General features: G+C 39.3%; 1 protein-coding gene across 1 annotated transcript; it reads right to left on the reverse strand.

Moving 5' to 3' along the window:
• Positions 1–8,237: 8,237 nt before the first annotated feature.
• LOC123904132 lies at positions 8,238–13,562 on the reverse strand. Its single transcript, XM_045953826.1, has 4 exons — positions 12,164–13,562; positions 10,253–12,076; positions 9,440–10,147; positions 8,238–9,136 (listed from the first exon to the last, which is right to left on the reverse strand). Exons 1-4 carry the CDS (start codon positions 13,560–13,562, stop codon positions 8,238–8,240), a joined length of 4,830 nt encoding a protein of 1,609 aa, XP_045809782.1.
• Between the last annotated feature and the right edge of the window lie 3,970 nt (positions 13,563–17,532).

Raw genomic sequence — 17,532 nt, forward strand, 5'->3', positions numbered from 1 at the left:
ATGAAAAGAAGATACATATGAAATCACCAATTTACTTCTTCTTTTTTTTTTCATTTTTTGACACATTTTAATTCAGAGTTATATATTTTGTGTCTTTATTCAAAAGACATTTATTAAGTGTTTCAAAGGGATAAATACAACACATTGATTAACTAACGTGCTAAAAATATTTAATTGTTTTTAACATTATTATAAATTGATCAATCGTGTCGATATATCGAAGAGAGAAAAAAATAATGCTAAAACTAAAGAGATTTATTTTCGCAATAATTTTATTTCTCTTCCTATTTCTTAATTATTCTTGCAAGAATTTAATTTATATGCACCGTCAGTTTAAAGTTATTTTGCACATGTGTCCAATAATGTACTCACATATTATGTATGGTAATTAAAAAACACATAATGTGTCACATTTATTAAATGATGTGGCAATGCGTCATTTGATATATGTATAAAAAAAAAATTACATCGACGGTGCACAACAATTAAACTCTTATCGCAAAGGATGTTAAAACTAACAAATTTCAACGTGAGTAGATCAATTTGCAACATTTATGAAATGTAAACTGCTCATTATCAACGTGAGCTTTTAGTCTTATAAACTCTTATTCGGGGATAAAAATTATTCGGGGATAAAAATTTGATAAAATTATTCGGGGATAAAAATTTGATAAAATATTTTATAGACTAAAATCAAAATTTAACATATTTATTTGGGTCAAAAACTTATTTAATCATAAAAAATAAGAATGTAATTTATATATACTCGTTGTAAAGTTATTTTACACATTCATTCAATAATATACTAACACATCATGTAGTTTGTTTTATTAAAACACAGGATGTGTCACATTCATTAAATGATGCGGCAACAAATTATTGAAATGTAAAATAATTTTACACTGACTGTGCACAACAATTAAATTCAAAAAATAATTTCTAATAATTACAAAGTTTTATATGTTACAGCTATCAATCATAATTAGTATTTAATTATTATCATTATTATTTTGGATTTGTATAAAGTCTATAGAGTCAATCACCTCAGTTGTTGGAGATATTTGTTCCTTAATTTACTCCAATTAGGTTACTATACTTGTGTATATATACACCTCTTGTAAACTCTCAAAAGTAATGCAATATACAACTTTATTCATTCTCTTATATGGTATCAGTTGGTAACGTTCCAGCCCTACCCTGTTAAACCAGAAAACGCCGTTTTTTCTCTGTTTGCCGTAACCCTTTGCCTCCCATGACTTCCGATGGCTCTCGCTCCATAGCTAACCCCTATGAACCCTCCAAACCCTTTGCGTGTATCACCCTCAGCGGTGTCACCAAGCTTCTCCCTACCAATTACCTCAATTGGAAACTCCAGGTAGAAGCCTTCCTTGATGGTTTTGATCTACTCAAATACACTGATGGATCATTCCCTGCGCCGACAGCAACGATCACCACCACCGCAACGCCTCCGGTAACATCACCAAACCCTGCTTTTCAAACATGGCGTCGCCAGGATCGCCTCATCTATGGTGCCATCCTCACCACTCTTTCCGACGAGGTGGCCTCCTTGGTGTCCCAGACGAAGACCTCGCACGACCTCTGGGAGCTTCTCAAGAACACCTATGCCAAAGCCTCCCGCAGTCACCTTAAACAACTCAAGGAACGTCTTCGGATGGCCTCGAAAGGTACTCAATCCATCACGACCTACATGCACTCTCTGAAGCAAACTGCTGATCTCCTTGCCTCTCTCGGATCTGCTGTCTTCGTCGATGACATGACCGACCATGTTTTGCGCGGCCTTGATGACGGTTACCGAGCAGTCATTGATGGGGTCAACGCAAGGGACACTCCAATCACCTTTGATGATCTCCTCGAAAAGCTCCTCATCCAGGAACTCTCTCTTGCTGTTGCTCAACGCCAATCACCTGCTCCTGTTACTGCGCTGCACGCTCAAGCAAGGTCGACCAACAACAAGCCTCGACCAAGTCAAGCACCTGCACCGACCAACCAACGCCCAGGTGATCGCAAACCATTCCTTGGTCGATGTCAATGGTGCAACACCAAGGGACACGTCCTCGCTGACTGCCAACTCTTTCGGACCCAACACCCCAGTGTCCCCGCACCTCCTCGTTCTTCTCCGAGCACCACTGGCCAGGCCCAGGCCCACACCGCTAATGCTGGCACATCCTCGCCTGGTTTTCTGCTCGACAGTGGAGCAACACATCATGTGACCAACGACCTTACAAATTTGGCACTTCACCATCCATACACTGGCCCCGACTCCCTCTTCATGGGGAATGGTTCAGGTTTAAACATCTCTCACTCTGGAACACTTTTAATTAATGATTTATCCTTGTCTAATGCTCTTTATGTTCCCTCCATGAAACAACAAATCATTTCTGTCTCTCAACTCACCAAACAAACTAACTCTGCCGTTGTTTTCTTACCAAACTCTTTTTATGTCATGGACTTGCAGACACGCCAAACAACCCATAAAGGCTCATGTGTGAATAGACTTTATCTGTTGCCCACGACCTCACCTTCCGCCCACACCGTCCAAGTGGAATCCTCTGCTTCCTGGCATCACAAGCTTGGACACCCTTCAACTTCCATCTTTAAATTTATTCAGCAGCATTTTTCTTTAGGTTCAAATAAATTTCCGCAATCAGATTGTAATTCATGCCAAATTAATAAAAGTCATAAACTTCCTTTTCATGAATCTACTCTTACATCTACTTATCCATTAGAAATAATTTTTTCTGATGTATGGACTTCCCCTGTTTTATCTATTGATGGTCTTCGTTACTATTGTTTGTTTGTTGATCATTATACTCGCTATATATGGCTATATCCCATGAAACTAAAATCTGATGTGCAATCTATTTTTCCCAAATTTAAAACACTAGTTGAAAACTTCTACCAACACAAAATAAAAGTCCTATACACTGACAATGGTGGCGAATACATTGGTCTTCGTTCCTTTCTAAGTACTCATGGCATAAGTCACCACACCACTCCCCCTCATACACCCGAACACAATGGCATCTATGAACGGCGGAATCGGCACATTGCCGAAACCGGTCTCTCCCTCCTTCACCACGCTGGCCTTCCCCTCACCTACTGGCCTCACGCCATGACCACTGCAGCCTACTGATGAAAGTACAAAAGCAAGTATTTTCGTTATATCGTATCCACAGGGACTAGTGCGATATCAATTGTAAATACACAAATTCCATGATTCTAAGTATGGGTTTGTTTCGATTTGGTTTCGTAACATAAAATTGCGATAAAAGTGCGTGATAAACTTTTGAGATAAAAATTTGTTGGAATTGGATTCCATCAAATCATTCACATGTATCAGTTAACTATTGATATATATATTTCATTTATAAATCAATATCGTCACGTATTACTCGTTGATCATATCCGTGTCCGGAATATGTCTTGAAATCTATTGTATCTATTAACTTTCCGATGTCTCGAATCATTAATCGATAAAATAGCATTAAGCTCTAATACTTTAAGTGACTATTAAAGCTCAAGATCTATGTCTAAACTTTGAACTTTACCAAGTGATTATCCTACCTTTGATTCAAATAACATATGTCTATATCATTTAAATCTTTTAATAAAAGCATGAAAACAAGGACATCACTAATATTGATTGATAAATAAAACACATATAGCAAAGTTAAACTAGATTCATGATCATAATTCAATTACATCCAATCCCAACAAAAGAGATTTAGCTATGAATAGCCATGATAAACTTACAAAAGAGTGAAGATGAGAAGGATTGAAAAACCATTGGGCTTGATTTCTCAAGTTGTGTGGAATCCACCTTCAAAATCTCACTAACAGGATATATCTATGAAAATAGTGTTTTTTCTATCTGATATTAACTAACTTGATATCTTACAAAATGATTTGAAATGCTATTTATAGACTTTTGGAAAAGGCCTATTCGCTACGCGAATCCTTGTTCGCTGCGCGAAGAAATTGCTTAGCTGAAGAGGTTTGCTGACACGTGTATTTAGCTGTGACTCATCCTTTGTTCGCTGCATGCTCGCTGCAGCGAGCTTATTCGCTGCATGCTCGCTGGGTGTTCGCCAAGTACCTTGGACTCCCTGCCTTCGTTCGCTGTGTGTTCGCTGTGGCTTCGCTGTAGCGAGTTTGTTCGCTGCAGGTTCGCTGGGTGTTCGCCAAGTACTATGAACTCTCTGCCTTTGTTCGCTGCATGCTCGCTGCAGCGAATGCTTCAGAATTTTTGTTTCTTTTCTTTAATATCAGCATGAACCTAACAAAATGTTTGGATTTGATAATTCTTTGCACAATTTCTTAGTACACACTATATTTACATCAAAAGTGATTTATATTCCAAGGATTTGTATTCAATAAGTGCTTTTTAAACATGCATTTTAACCAATATTTAGCACTTATCAAATCTCCCCAACTTAGGACTTTGTTTGTCCTCAAACAAAAGGTATTTTAACAAGCTCAATATTCATTCAAAAGAGTGGGTTTGTAATCAATCAAAGTTTTCAAAATCTCAGAGCACAAGTAAAGCAATGTCATCTCAAAGACTAGTTCCCAAAACATTCAAAGAAAACAAAGCATGATCATGAAATGATTCCTATGCCTAAGCAAAATTCTCAACATTCTTATCAAACAATCAAAACTCAAGTGTTATCTCAAATTTCTCACAATTATTTCTCTCAAGGGTAAGTGTTTAACTCAATCCAAGCAATGTGCAAGCAACAATTCAATTCAAACATTTATCCAAGCAAAATCACAAAACATGCTATCAGTTGTGGATCACTAAGGACTTTATCAAGCTTGTAATGGGGCTGGGCTACAAAAATTCATTGTTTTTCTATGGATTCAAAAAGCCTCAAGGATAAGAGAGCACAAAATCTGCAAAATTCATCTCATGATTCATTCACTCCCTTTCTTTTTCCCCCTATTTCCATTTGTGGTGATTCTTTTGTTTTGACACTTTTCACAAAATTTTGTTTTCTTTTCTCATTTCCTTTTGACTTTCAATTGTGTCAAGCAACTCTTTTATTAATTTTTTTTTTTTTATTTTTTTTTTTTTTCACAAATTTTCTTTTCTTTTTCAATCACCACAACACTACCTTTTTCAACCAATTTATTTATCTATTTTTCAACCTACTTTTCCCCCACTTGAATCTTATCAAATAACCCTTATAAAAATACACTTGCTCTCCTATCCTAAGACAAGGGTAGAGTAGTTGTTTTTCTTTTCTTTCGGTTTCAGGGTTTATAAAACAAACAAATTTCAAATTTTAAGGCTCAAATGGGGACACAAAAGATCACTATCTCACAGGGTAGGTTAAATTTGGCTAAGTGGTTATCACTCAAAAAGAAACAAGGCCTTGATCATATCCACAACATCAAACACATTAGTGACAGCAAGATTAAGCTAAAATCAAATGAGCATACACAATTGCCGGCACTCTCATATTTATGTAAACAATGGAAAGTTCACACATTCTCACCTGGCTAGATTGGATAACACAAGTTTCAATCATGTTCAACAAAAATAGTGAGAATCATCTTAGGACAAGTAACACATTTCAAAAACATGTTAAGTTTCTAAGCCTATTTTGAACACTAATCAAAGAAGATTGACAAATATCTCTACAAATTGACTATCATGCTCAACACATTGATTTATCACAAACCTATCTTTCGATTTCAAACATATGTGAGCTTGTTCTTCAAAATGCTATTCACAATATTTCACATTACTAGACTATCATACTACTATATTAAATTACTAATTATCATGCATTAAACTTCAAACATTCATCATATGTTCACAACAAAACACAAAACAAGTGACACACATTCATACTTCCACATGTTCCACATAGTCAATACAAAAGATAAACTACTAAAACTTTAAACATTAAATGACTGAAAGCTTTTAAAGTTCACTCATTTTGGCGTGCTTTTCAGCCATCTCCTTGCTTTCTTCACTCGGATTCAGAACCGGCCTCCGAACCAGATTCGGAGCCAGCATCACTTTCATCTCCTTCTTGCATAGATGCATTAGAACCAGCTTCTCCTTCACTTGCATTGTCTCCTTCATTAGCAGCTTCAGCATCTGCTGCATTACCCCCTCCAAGAAAAGTAGGCCTGACCTCAGGCCATGCAACATAGGCTTCGAAATCTTGTGGTGTCATCACCGACTGCCCGGTGTGCTGATTATAGAAAGATTGCTGCATTGCACTCATGGCTCTATACCCTGCATCATTCTGATCATACAAATAAGTAAAATGGTTATAAAAATTCTGATCATGAACAGCAGAGGTGGAGGCCTGGGGTGGTGGGGGTGGTGGTGGTTGTTGTGCAGCTCTTCTCTTCTTCGGTTTGCAGTATCGATCCACATAATCATCATCAATCTTCCCAATCTCCTCACGTCCAATTTCAGGAATGTGTATCCTATTAGCCGTACACAATCCCATAATTAAGCACGGGAAACCCAAAGGACTGTCGGATCTCACAGCAGTGGACTTGAGGTTTTTGTCAGGGTGGCCACACAAGGTAATCTCTTTCATCCAACCAGAGATGATACCGGCCAAATCCACTTCAAGGCCTTCATTTATGTAATGAATGAGGCCAAGTATATTCATGACAGCATCAGAAGTGTGAGAATTAGGTTGGATGTTATATAAAACAAGTAGGAAAAGGAGTAGGGTGAAGGTGCGCATATCATCTCTAAGGGCCCTCAAAGGTCTGTTGGTTGTGCCATATACGAAGTCATGGTTAGGCCTAAGAAGTTTTCTTCGCATGGTCTCAATGTCCCAAGTCTTGCGGGCTCTTTGCTTCTGAAAATCACACAAGGTTTCATTGGCGGGTAGGGTGAAAGGGTTGCCAAGATACTCATTGATGGCATTGCGGTCAAAACGGATGGTTTTTCCGCGTACCATAGTGGTAAAAGAGAATGGCTCACCCTCAGATGGGTAAGCATTTGCATAAAATTCTCTCACAAAGGTAGTATTGAAATATTTTGGTGGGTCAATAATTCTACCCCAACGCCTATCATTGATGATTGTTGCAAACCTCTCATAGCTGCCATGCTCAAAAATCTCGAATTTCCTTTCATTCCAAATCTTTTTCTTTTCAAGTATTTGGTACCGCTCAAATTGCTCCGGTCCAAGAAACCTGCTGGGGTCAAAGGCTGTGTGCGATGAACTTGCCCCAGTCTTTTGCTTCTTTCCGGTGCTTGCTGCGGGTCTTTTTGGTGCCATTCCTGAAATTACTTCGAAAAACCACATAAGTCTTTTGCTCAGAATTTTAGATAATTCATATGACAGAGCATGAATTTCAACTTTTCACAGTTCAATTGATCGAAAATTTTCGGGTTTTTGAAGTAAAATATAACACAAGGATTTTCATTTTGGCAAACCACAACTATGCACACACAGAGAGTTTAAATTTAGGGTTTAAAATTTCAATTTCTTGAAACAAATTTGTAGCATGTGTGAACAAATTTACACAAAAGAAATTCAAAAGCAACTTATTTATTCACAATTGTTCATAATTTTGTCAAGAAGAATTTCAACATGAAGAGATTTAAATTTGTGTACCCTAATTCATTGAAGAACATACATGGCTACCCACAATTTCATCAAAATTTTCAAACTATCTATACAATTATGCATCTTTCTACCCATAATATCATGCATCTTTCACTATGAACAAAAATGATAAAAATTGAAAATTGAAGTTTAAAATTCTGCATACCTGAGTGATGGAGATGCACAAACTGAAAGTAGAAATGAATGGGGTAGTGGGTGTTGTCTTAGATTTGAGATGGTGAAGGATGGAGATGGTGGTTTTGAGAATTTTGTGAGAAGATGGAGTTTAGAAAAGTGGAATTAGGGTTGAAAAGGGGGAGATTCGTATTCCCCTCTGATTTTGTGGAAGTGGGGTGTGAGGTGGCATGTGAGGTGGCCAAAAATGGCCAGCTGTCACTTAATTATAAAACTGCAGATTTCGCACTGTTCGCTTAGCGAATGGATTATTCGCTTAGCGAACACACACCAGAAAAATTTTTCTGCATAATTGGCCTGCTGTGTCTGGCCAACTTGCTTCCTTCAAAACAAAAGTGTTTAATGCATGCTAAAACTCATAAATACTTACAAAATTGGGTTGCCTCCCAACAAGCGCTTGTTTTACGTCATTAGCTCGACGTTCTTTTTGGAGCTTCAAGGATCGGAAAGTGGGATTTTGGTAGTGCTACGATCAAATTCACCACCAAAATAGACCTTCAATCTTTGACCATTCACAGTCCATGTGTCATTGGTAGCTGGATCTTCCAACACAACTGCACCATATGGTTTCACTTCACGGATTTTGAAAGGACCGGACCATTTGGATTTAAGCTTTCCCGGAAATAACTTCAATCTTGAGTTGAAAAGCAAAACCATTTGGCCTGGCCTGAATTCTTTGTTGACAAGCCGTTTATCATGATAGCTTTTGACCTTCTCTTTGTACAGCTTAGAAGATTCATAAGCTTGGCATCTCAATTCATCCAACTGTTGAAGCTGAACTTTTCTTTGCTCTCCGGCTTGGCTTTCATCAAAATTTAAAAATTTCAAAGCCCAATAGGCTTTATGTTCAAGCTCAACCGGGAGATGACATGCCTTACCATATACCATCTGAAAAGGTGTAAGGCCTATTGGTGCTTTGAAAGCAGTACGATATGCCCATAATGCCTCGTCTAACTTCAATGACCAATCTTTTCTTGATGCAGACACAGTTTTTTCAAGAATTTTCTTTATTTCACGATTCGAAACTTCTGCTTGTCCGTTGGTCTGAGGATGGTATGGTGATGCTACTTTGTGCTTGACTCCATAATGCTCAAGTGCTTTGGCTAGTTGAGAATTACAAAAATGTGACCCTCCATCACTAATAAGCACACGAGGAGTTCCAAAACGAGTGAAAATGTTTCTTTTTAGAAATTTTATCACCGTTTTGCCATCGGCTTTTGGTGACGCAATTGCTTCCACCCACTTAGACACATAATCTACTGCCACAAGAATGTATTCATTTGAAAATGATGATGGAAAAGGGCCAACAAAATCAATTCCCCAGCAATCAAATACTTCAACAACATGCATGTTTTGAAGTGGCATTTCATTACGCCTTGAAATTCCACCAATTCTTTGACAGTTATCACATCTCCGAGTATGTTCATAAGTGTCTTTGAACAAACTCGGCCAAAAGAATCCTGACTGCAAAATTTTTGCTGCTGTTCTCTCTCCATTATAATGGCCTCCATATGGTGAGTTATGACAATGCCACATGATGCTTGTGGCTTCCTCTTTTGTAACACATCTCCTCAATAAGTTGTCTGCTCCAATTTTAAACAAATAAGGATCATCCCAAACATATTGATTTGCTTCACGGAGGAACTTTTTCTTTTGGTGCCAATTGAAATCATCCGGTATTAATCCGGATGCTTTGAAATTAGCCATATCAGCAAACCATGGCCTTTCTTGCACCATAAGCAGTTTTTCATCGGGGAATTCTTCAAGAACCTCACGTTCATGTTTGGTCACCTCATTGTTTACAAGTCTCGATAAGTGATCAGCTACCAAGTTTTCTGTTCCCTTTTTATCTTTGATCTCAAGATCAAACTCTTGTAATAAAAGCATCCACCGAATGAGTCTCGGCTTAGAATCAGCTTTTGTAATCAAATACTTGATAGCTGCATGGTCAGTGTACACAACAATCTTTGAACCAATCAAATAAGAACGAAATTTCTCAAGTGCATACACTATAGCAAGCAGTTCTTTCTCGGTTGTTGCATAGTTAACTTGTGCATCATTTAATACTTTGCTTGCATAGTGTATAGCATGAAAAATTTTGTTCTTTCTTTGTCCAAGGACTGCACCAACTGCATAATCACTAGCATCACACATCAATTCAAATTCAAGTTTCCAATCGGGTGCTATGATTATGGGTGCAGTCACCAATCTTTCTTTCAATTTATTAAAAGCAATTAAACATTCATCATCAAATGTAAAAGACGTACCTTTATTAAGCAAATTGCTTAATGGTTTGGCAATTTTTGAGAAATCCTTGATGAATCTTCGGTAGAAACCGGCATGACCTAGAAAACTTCTGATTCCTTTGACATTTACCGGAGGAGGAAGCTTTTCAATGACCTCCACCTTTGCTCTATCCACCTCAATACCTCTGGAAGAGATCTTGTGACCAAGAACAATGCCTTCGGTCACCATAAAATGACACTTCTCCCAATTAAGAACCAGGTTTGTTTTAACACACCGCTTCAGTACGGTGTCCAAATTCTTCAAGCAATGTTGGAATGATGGACCGAACACGGAGAAATCATCCATGAACACTTCGATGCATTTCTCTATCAAGTCAGAAAAAATTGCTTGCATACACCGTTGAAATGTTGCCGGTGCATTGCACAATCCGAAAGGCATTCTTCTATAAGCAAAAACACCGAAAGGACATGTGAAAGCTGTTTTTTCATGATCTTCGGGGTTGACTGAAATCTGATTGTACCCCGAATATCCATCTAGAAAGCAATAGAACTTTTGACCGGATAATCTCTCAAGCATTTGATCCATAAATGGTAATGGAAAATGATCTTTTCTGGTTGCTTTGTTGAGTCTCCGGTAATCTATACACATCCGCCACCCGGTGACGGTTCTTGATGGAATTAATTCATTTTTGTCATTCGCAATCACTGTCATCCCTCCTTTCTTTGGAACCACCTGGACTGGACTAACCCAAGTACTGTCGGAAATCGGATAGATCATACCAGCTTCAAGTAACTTTACCACTTCTTTTCTTACAACCTCCTTCATTGTTGGATTCAATCGACGTTGAGGCTGAGCAACAGGTTTGTAATCATCTTCCATCATAATATTATGCATACAATAAGATGGACTAATACCTTTGAGATCGGATAAAGACCACCCGATTGCTTCTTTGTTTTCTTTCAGAATTTGAATCAAGCTTTTTTCTTCATCAGCTGACAATGAGTTGCTAATGATCACCGGTTTCTTTTCTTCTTCTTCAAGGAATGCATACTTGAGATGAGATGGTAATGTTTTCAACTCAAGCTTCACTTCACCCGGTCTTTCTTCATTCTTAAGCTCCTCAATCTTTGCTTCTAAAGGAGTTACTTCCTTCAAAGCATCCAGCTGCTTCAGAAAACTCTCAACTTCTTCTTCTTTCTCAGGATCAAGTGCTTCAAAACTTTCAGTTAGGGCTTGTTCAAGTGATGAAGGTTGATGTGCTTGTTTCCTCACATCTAATATGGCTTCTTCAGTTGCATCAAGTTTGAAGCACATATCTTTCTCATGTGGATGCTTCATAGCTTCCCACAAATTAAAACTAACCTCCTCATCTTGAACTCGAACTTTCATTACCCCGTCATCAATATCAATCATCATACGAGCTGTTTTCATGAATGGCCTTCCAAGAATTAACGGAACATCATCATCCTCTTCAATGTCCATCACCACAAAGTCTATAGGGAACATAAACTTATCAACTTTTACAAGAACATCTTCAGCCATTCCCGACGGACGAGTGATGGATTTATCAGCAAGTTGCAATGTCATTCTTGTACGTGTGATGTCAAGACCACCAACCCGTTTAATCACCGATAAAGGAATAAGATTGATGCTTGACCCTAAATCAATAAGGGCTTTTCCAACATTCATATTACCAATGGTAACCGGTAACGTGACTCTCCCCGGATCTTTTTCTTTAGTCGGAAGAGTTCGTTGAATAATGGCACTACAGCTTGCATCAAGTTGAATAACTTCATCATCATTGTACCTTCTCTTCTTGGTAAGGATTTCTTTCATGAATTTTGCATATGTTGGCATCTGCTCCAAGGCTTCGGAAAATGGAATGTTGATTTGCAATCTTTTAAAGATATCCATAAACCTTGCATACTGCCTTTCTTTATCCTTCTTTGATGGAGCATGTGGATATGGCAGATGTTGAGGTAAACTATTCTTTTCTTTTCTCACTTCAACCTCCTTCTCTCCCTTCTCTGCATTTTTTTCATTTTTTTCTGTTTTTTCATTTTTTTCTTTTTCAACTAAATCTTCCTTTTTATTCTTTTCTGCTTCATTCTCACTTTCTCCTTCCTCCTCTTCATCTGCTCGTCTCATAACCTCCTCTTCCTTCCTCAAATTATCACCTATTCCCTTTCCTACCTCCTTACCACTTCGAGTTGTGACAGACTTACATTGCTCTTTTGGATTTGGTTCGGTATTTGCTGCAAATGATCCTCCTTGATTTTTGTTATTGGCCATTTCTTTTGCTATTTGACCAATCTGAGTCTCAAGATTTCTTAACACCGCATCATTGCCTCTTTGGTAGACTTGAGTTTCTTGCACAAACTGATTTTGTTGTTGATTCATCACATTTTGTTGTTGATTCTGTTTGGTCTGCATCTCTATGAATGATCTCAAAGCTTCTTCCAAATTTGAATTTTGAGTTTGTTGTACCGGTGGTTGACTGTAGCTTTCATATTGTCTTTGCCTATTTGCTGAGCCACCATCTTGTTGCCAACCTTGACCATAGTTTGAGTTGTTTCCCCTTTGATAGCCAGCATTATTCGGATACTGACTTTGTCTTTGTTGATTTGCCATGAAGTTCACCTCTTCATGAGATGGAGGACAATGACCAGTTGGATGATTTCCGGTGCATAATTCACATGATGCTACTTGCTTTGCTTTCCCCGATCCTTCTTGAAGAGTCATCAATTTTGACATTTGTTTGGATAACTCCTCCACTGTGTTGGTAAGAAGTTTATTTTGAGCCAATACAGCATCTGACGGATCAAGTTCAAGAATCCCAGGCTTCCTTTGAGTTTTGCTGCGTTCACTTTGTCGATCACTAAGTGACATTTTCTCAATGATAGTCGTAGCATCTGCAGCACTTAATGATAAGAGAGAACCACCTGCTGTTGCATCTAAAAGGAGCTTTGAATCCTGCAAAAGACCATTTCTAAAAATATGAATTTGGGTTAGTTCATCAAATCCATGATTAGGGCATTTACGCAGCATTGCTTTGTATCGATCCCATGCTTCACATAGAGTCTCATTGGAGCCTTGAGAGAACACCGCAATTGATGTCTTTGACTCCATGAATTTATGATGTGGAAAGAACCGATCAAGAAACTTCTCTTCCAAAGTATTCCAATTTGTCATGACTTGAGCTGGTAAATCAAGGTACCAATCTTTGGCCTTTCCTATCAATGAATGTGGAAACATTCTCATGAACACCGCTTCCTCCTCCGCTTCAGGAGCACCAAGTGAACCGGCTATTTCATAGAACTTCACCAAATGATTGTATGGATCTTCATGTGATAAACCTGTAAAAGGGTTAGCATATAACAGTTGCAAGAGACCGGTTTTCATCTCCGTCTGTCTTGCACCTCTGGGAGGTCTTGCAAGATGAGCAAGCCTTCGTGGACTGTTGTGACATGGCCTCATACCGGCACCTTCGTTACGTGGCGGATCTTCAGCCATCTCTTCGGCTATTGAGGATGTTGAAGAAATAGAAGCAGAATTTTCTTCTTGCAGCCTCTTTTGTTTGGCTAATTGTTTCCTTTTCTTTCTTTGACTGTTATTCCTTCGAGCTGTTCTTTCGATTTCTGGATCAAACAGTAAATTCTCTGCAGAAATCTTTCCTCGCATAAACAGGACAACAACCTAACCAGACAAGTTAGCTTGCACAAAAGATAACGAATAGTAACTGAAATTTAAAAAGTACAAAAATTGCTTAAAACGATAGAAATTGCGATTTAAACAACTAATATCAAACGCCAGTCCCCGGCAACGGCGCCATTTGATGAAAGTACAAAAGCAAGTATTTTCGTTATATCGTATCCACAGGGACTAGTGCGATATCAATTGTAAATACACAAATTCCATGATTCTAAGTATGGGTTTGTTTCGATTTGGTTTCGTAACATAAAATTGCGATAAAAGTGCGTGATAAACTTTTGAGATAAAAATTTGTTGGAATTGGATTCCATCAAATCATTCACATGTATCAGTTAACTATTGATATATATATTTCATTTATAAATCAATATCGTCACGTATTACTCGTTGATCATATCCGTGTCCGGAATATGTCTTGAAATCTATTGTATCTATTAACTTTCCGATGTCTCGAATCATTAATCGATAAAATAGCATTAAGCTCTAATACTTTAAGTGACTATTAAAGCTCAAGATCTATGTCTAAACTTTGAACTTTACCAAGTGATTATCCTACCTTTGATTCAAATAACATATGTCTATATCATTTAAATCTTTTAATAAAAGCATGAAAACAAGGACATCACTAATATTGATTGATAAATAAAACACATATAGCAAAGTTAAACTAGATTCATGATCATAATTCAATTACATCCAATCCCAACAAAAGAGATTTAGCTATGAATAGCCATGATAAACTTACAAAAGAGTGAAGATGAGAAGGATTGAAAAACCATTGGGCTTGATTTCTCAAGTTGTGTGGAATCCACCTTCAAAATCTCACTAACAGGATATATCTATGAAAATAGTGTTTTTTCTATCTGATATTAACTAACTTGATATCTTACAAAATGATTTGAAATGCTATTTATAGACTTTTGGAAAAGGCCTATTCGCTACGCGAATCCTTGTTCGCTGCGCGAAGAAATTGCTTAGCTGAAGAGGTTTGCTGACACGTGTATTTAGCTGTGACTCATCCTTTGTTCGCTGCATGCTCGCTGCAGCGAGCTTATTCGCTGCATGCTCGCTGGGTGTTCGCCAAGTACCTTGGACTCCCTGCCTTCGTTCGCTGTGTGTTCGCTGTGGCTTCGCTGTAGCGAGTTTGTTCGCTGCAGGTTCGCTGGGTGTTCGCCAAGTACTATGAACTCTCTGCCTTTGTTCGCTGCATGCTCGCTGCAGCGAATGCTTCAGAATTTTTGTTTCTTTTCTTTAATATCAGCATGAACCTAACAAAATGTTTGGATTTGATAATTCTTTGCACAATTTCTTAGTACACACTATATTTACATCAAAAGTGATTTATATTCCAAGGATTTGTATTCAATAAGTGCTTTTTAAACATGCATTTTAACCAATATTTAGCACTTATCACCTACCTCATTAACCGTCTCCCTACCCCAATCCTCGGGCACCAATCACCTTACTCTCAACTCCTCCGCATTAGTCCGGATTATCATAAATTAAAATGTTTTGGATGTCTGTGTTTTCCCTGGATTAAACCTTATGCTAACCATAAACTTGCTCCAAAGTCTACTATGTGTGTTTTTGTAGGTTACTCAGCTGATCAACATGCATATCTATGCCTCGATCCTTCAACTGGACGGATTTACACCTCTCGCCATGTCAAGTTCGTCGAAACTGAATTCCCTTTCCGTTCACTGGTGGCCCAACCGACCACGTCCACGACCTCACAGACTGGTCCACTCCAACTGCCCGTCTTGCCGACCATCGCTCCACCTACTGCGAGCACCAACCCCACATCCCCGGATACCTCACTTGTTGAGCCTCCCTTCCCGTCTGGCATTTCCTCCCCGACCACATCCCAATCCTCGTCCTCAAATACAACGAGCAATGAAATGACCAGTAATGACCCCCCTTCCATATAGCCAACATTGCTCCCACAACTGCAAACGACCTCTCCCCCCACAACGACCACTGACCCTCATGGCGGTGGGATCATCACCCGGTCCAAAAACAACATCGTCAAACCCATCCACAAACTCAACCTCCATGTCTGTCCCTCATCCCCGATGGAACCTGGTACTATTACCCAAGCCCTTCGTGATCCGGACTGGCGTTCCGCCATGTTGGCTGAATTTGATGCCCTACATCGCAACAACACCTGGGAACTCGTTGGTCGTTCCTCTGCTCAGAATTTGGTTGGTTGTAAGTGGGTCTTTCGCATCAAGAGAAATCCAGATGGGTCCATTGATAGGTACAAGGCTCGATTGGTCGCTAAAGGTTTCCATCAACGCCCTGGTTGTGACTACACAGAAACATTTAGCCCCGTCGTCAAACCAGTGACAATTCGGATCATCCTCGCCTTGGCAGTTCGACAAGGATGGTCCGTCCGCCAGCTTGATGTTAACAATGCCTTTCTTCAAGGGACGCTCAACGAGGAGGTCTACATGGCTCAACCACCTGGCTTTGTTAACAAAAGCTTCCCTGATCATGTTTGTCGCCTAAAGAAGGCGCTCTACGGGTTAAAGCAAGCTCCTCGCGCTCGGTATATGGAACTTCGTGTATTCCTGCTCTCCATTGGCTTCGTCAATTCCACCGCCGATGCTTCTTTGTTCATTCAGCGGACACCACGCGCGACACTATACTTGCTCGTCTATGTCGACGACATCATTGTTACGGGGAGCTCCTCGACAGAATTGTCTCGTCTCATTGCTACACTTGCTGCCCGTTTCTCATTGAAAGATCTTGGCTATCTCAATTATTTCCTGGGTGTTGAATTCATTCCTTCCGCTGCGGGCATGTTTCTTTCACAACGGAAATACATCACTGATCTCCTTCAAAAGTCGGGCATGACAGAAGCTAAACCAGCGTCCACTCCAATAACTGCAACTCCTCCGCTGCTCAAAAACTCTGGTGATCCCTTGCCCTCCCCGACTGAATACCGAGCACTAGTTGGAAGTCTCCAATACTTGAGTCTTACTCGACCAGACATTGCCTTCGCGACCAACAAACTTGCTCAGTTCATGCAGAACCCGAGCACCATGCACTGGTTGGCTCTCAAGCGCCTACTTCGCTATCTGGCCGGCTCTTGCGACAAAGGCATTTTCATCTCCGCGACTGCTCCCCTGACCTTTCATGCGTACTCAGATGCGGACTGGGCGGGTGACAAAGATGATTATATCTCTACCACTGGTTACCTGCTCTATCTTGGCGACACCCCCATCTCTTGGAGTTCCCGCAAGCAACGCTCGGTTGCTCGATCATCCACTGAAGCTGAGCATAAAGCCTTAGCCGACACGGCCAGTGAACTCCTTTGGGTACTCTCTTTGTTCACTGAACTTGGTCACACTCCTACAGCTGGTCCTGTCATCTACTGCGACAATCTTGGTGCTACACATCTGAGTGCTAATCCTGTCTTCCACTCCAGAATGAAGCACATAGTCTTAGCTTATCACTTTGTCCGTGAAAACGTTCAACGTGGCCGTTTTCGTGTTTCCTTCGTCTCTACCAACAACCAGCTTGCTGACATTCTCACCAAGCCTCTGCTTCGCCCTCGGTTCGAGTTTCTACTATCCAAGTTGCATCTTTCTTCCAGGTCGCCCAACTTGCGGGAGGATATCAATCATAATTAGTATTTAATTATTATCATTATTATTTTGGATTTGTATAAAGTCTATAGAGTCAATCACCTCAGTTGTTGGAGATATTTGTTCCTTAATTTACTCCAATTAGGTTACTATACTTGTGTATATATACACCTCTTGTAAAC

Source organism: Trifolium pratense, linkage group LG2, assembly GCF_020283565.1.
Source record: "Trifolium pratense cultivar HEN17-A07 linkage group LG2, ARS_RC_1.1, whole genome shotgun sequence".
Taxonomy (NCBI): Eukaryota; Viridiplantae; Streptophyta; class Magnoliopsida; order Fabales; family Fabaceae; genus Trifolium; species Trifolium pratense.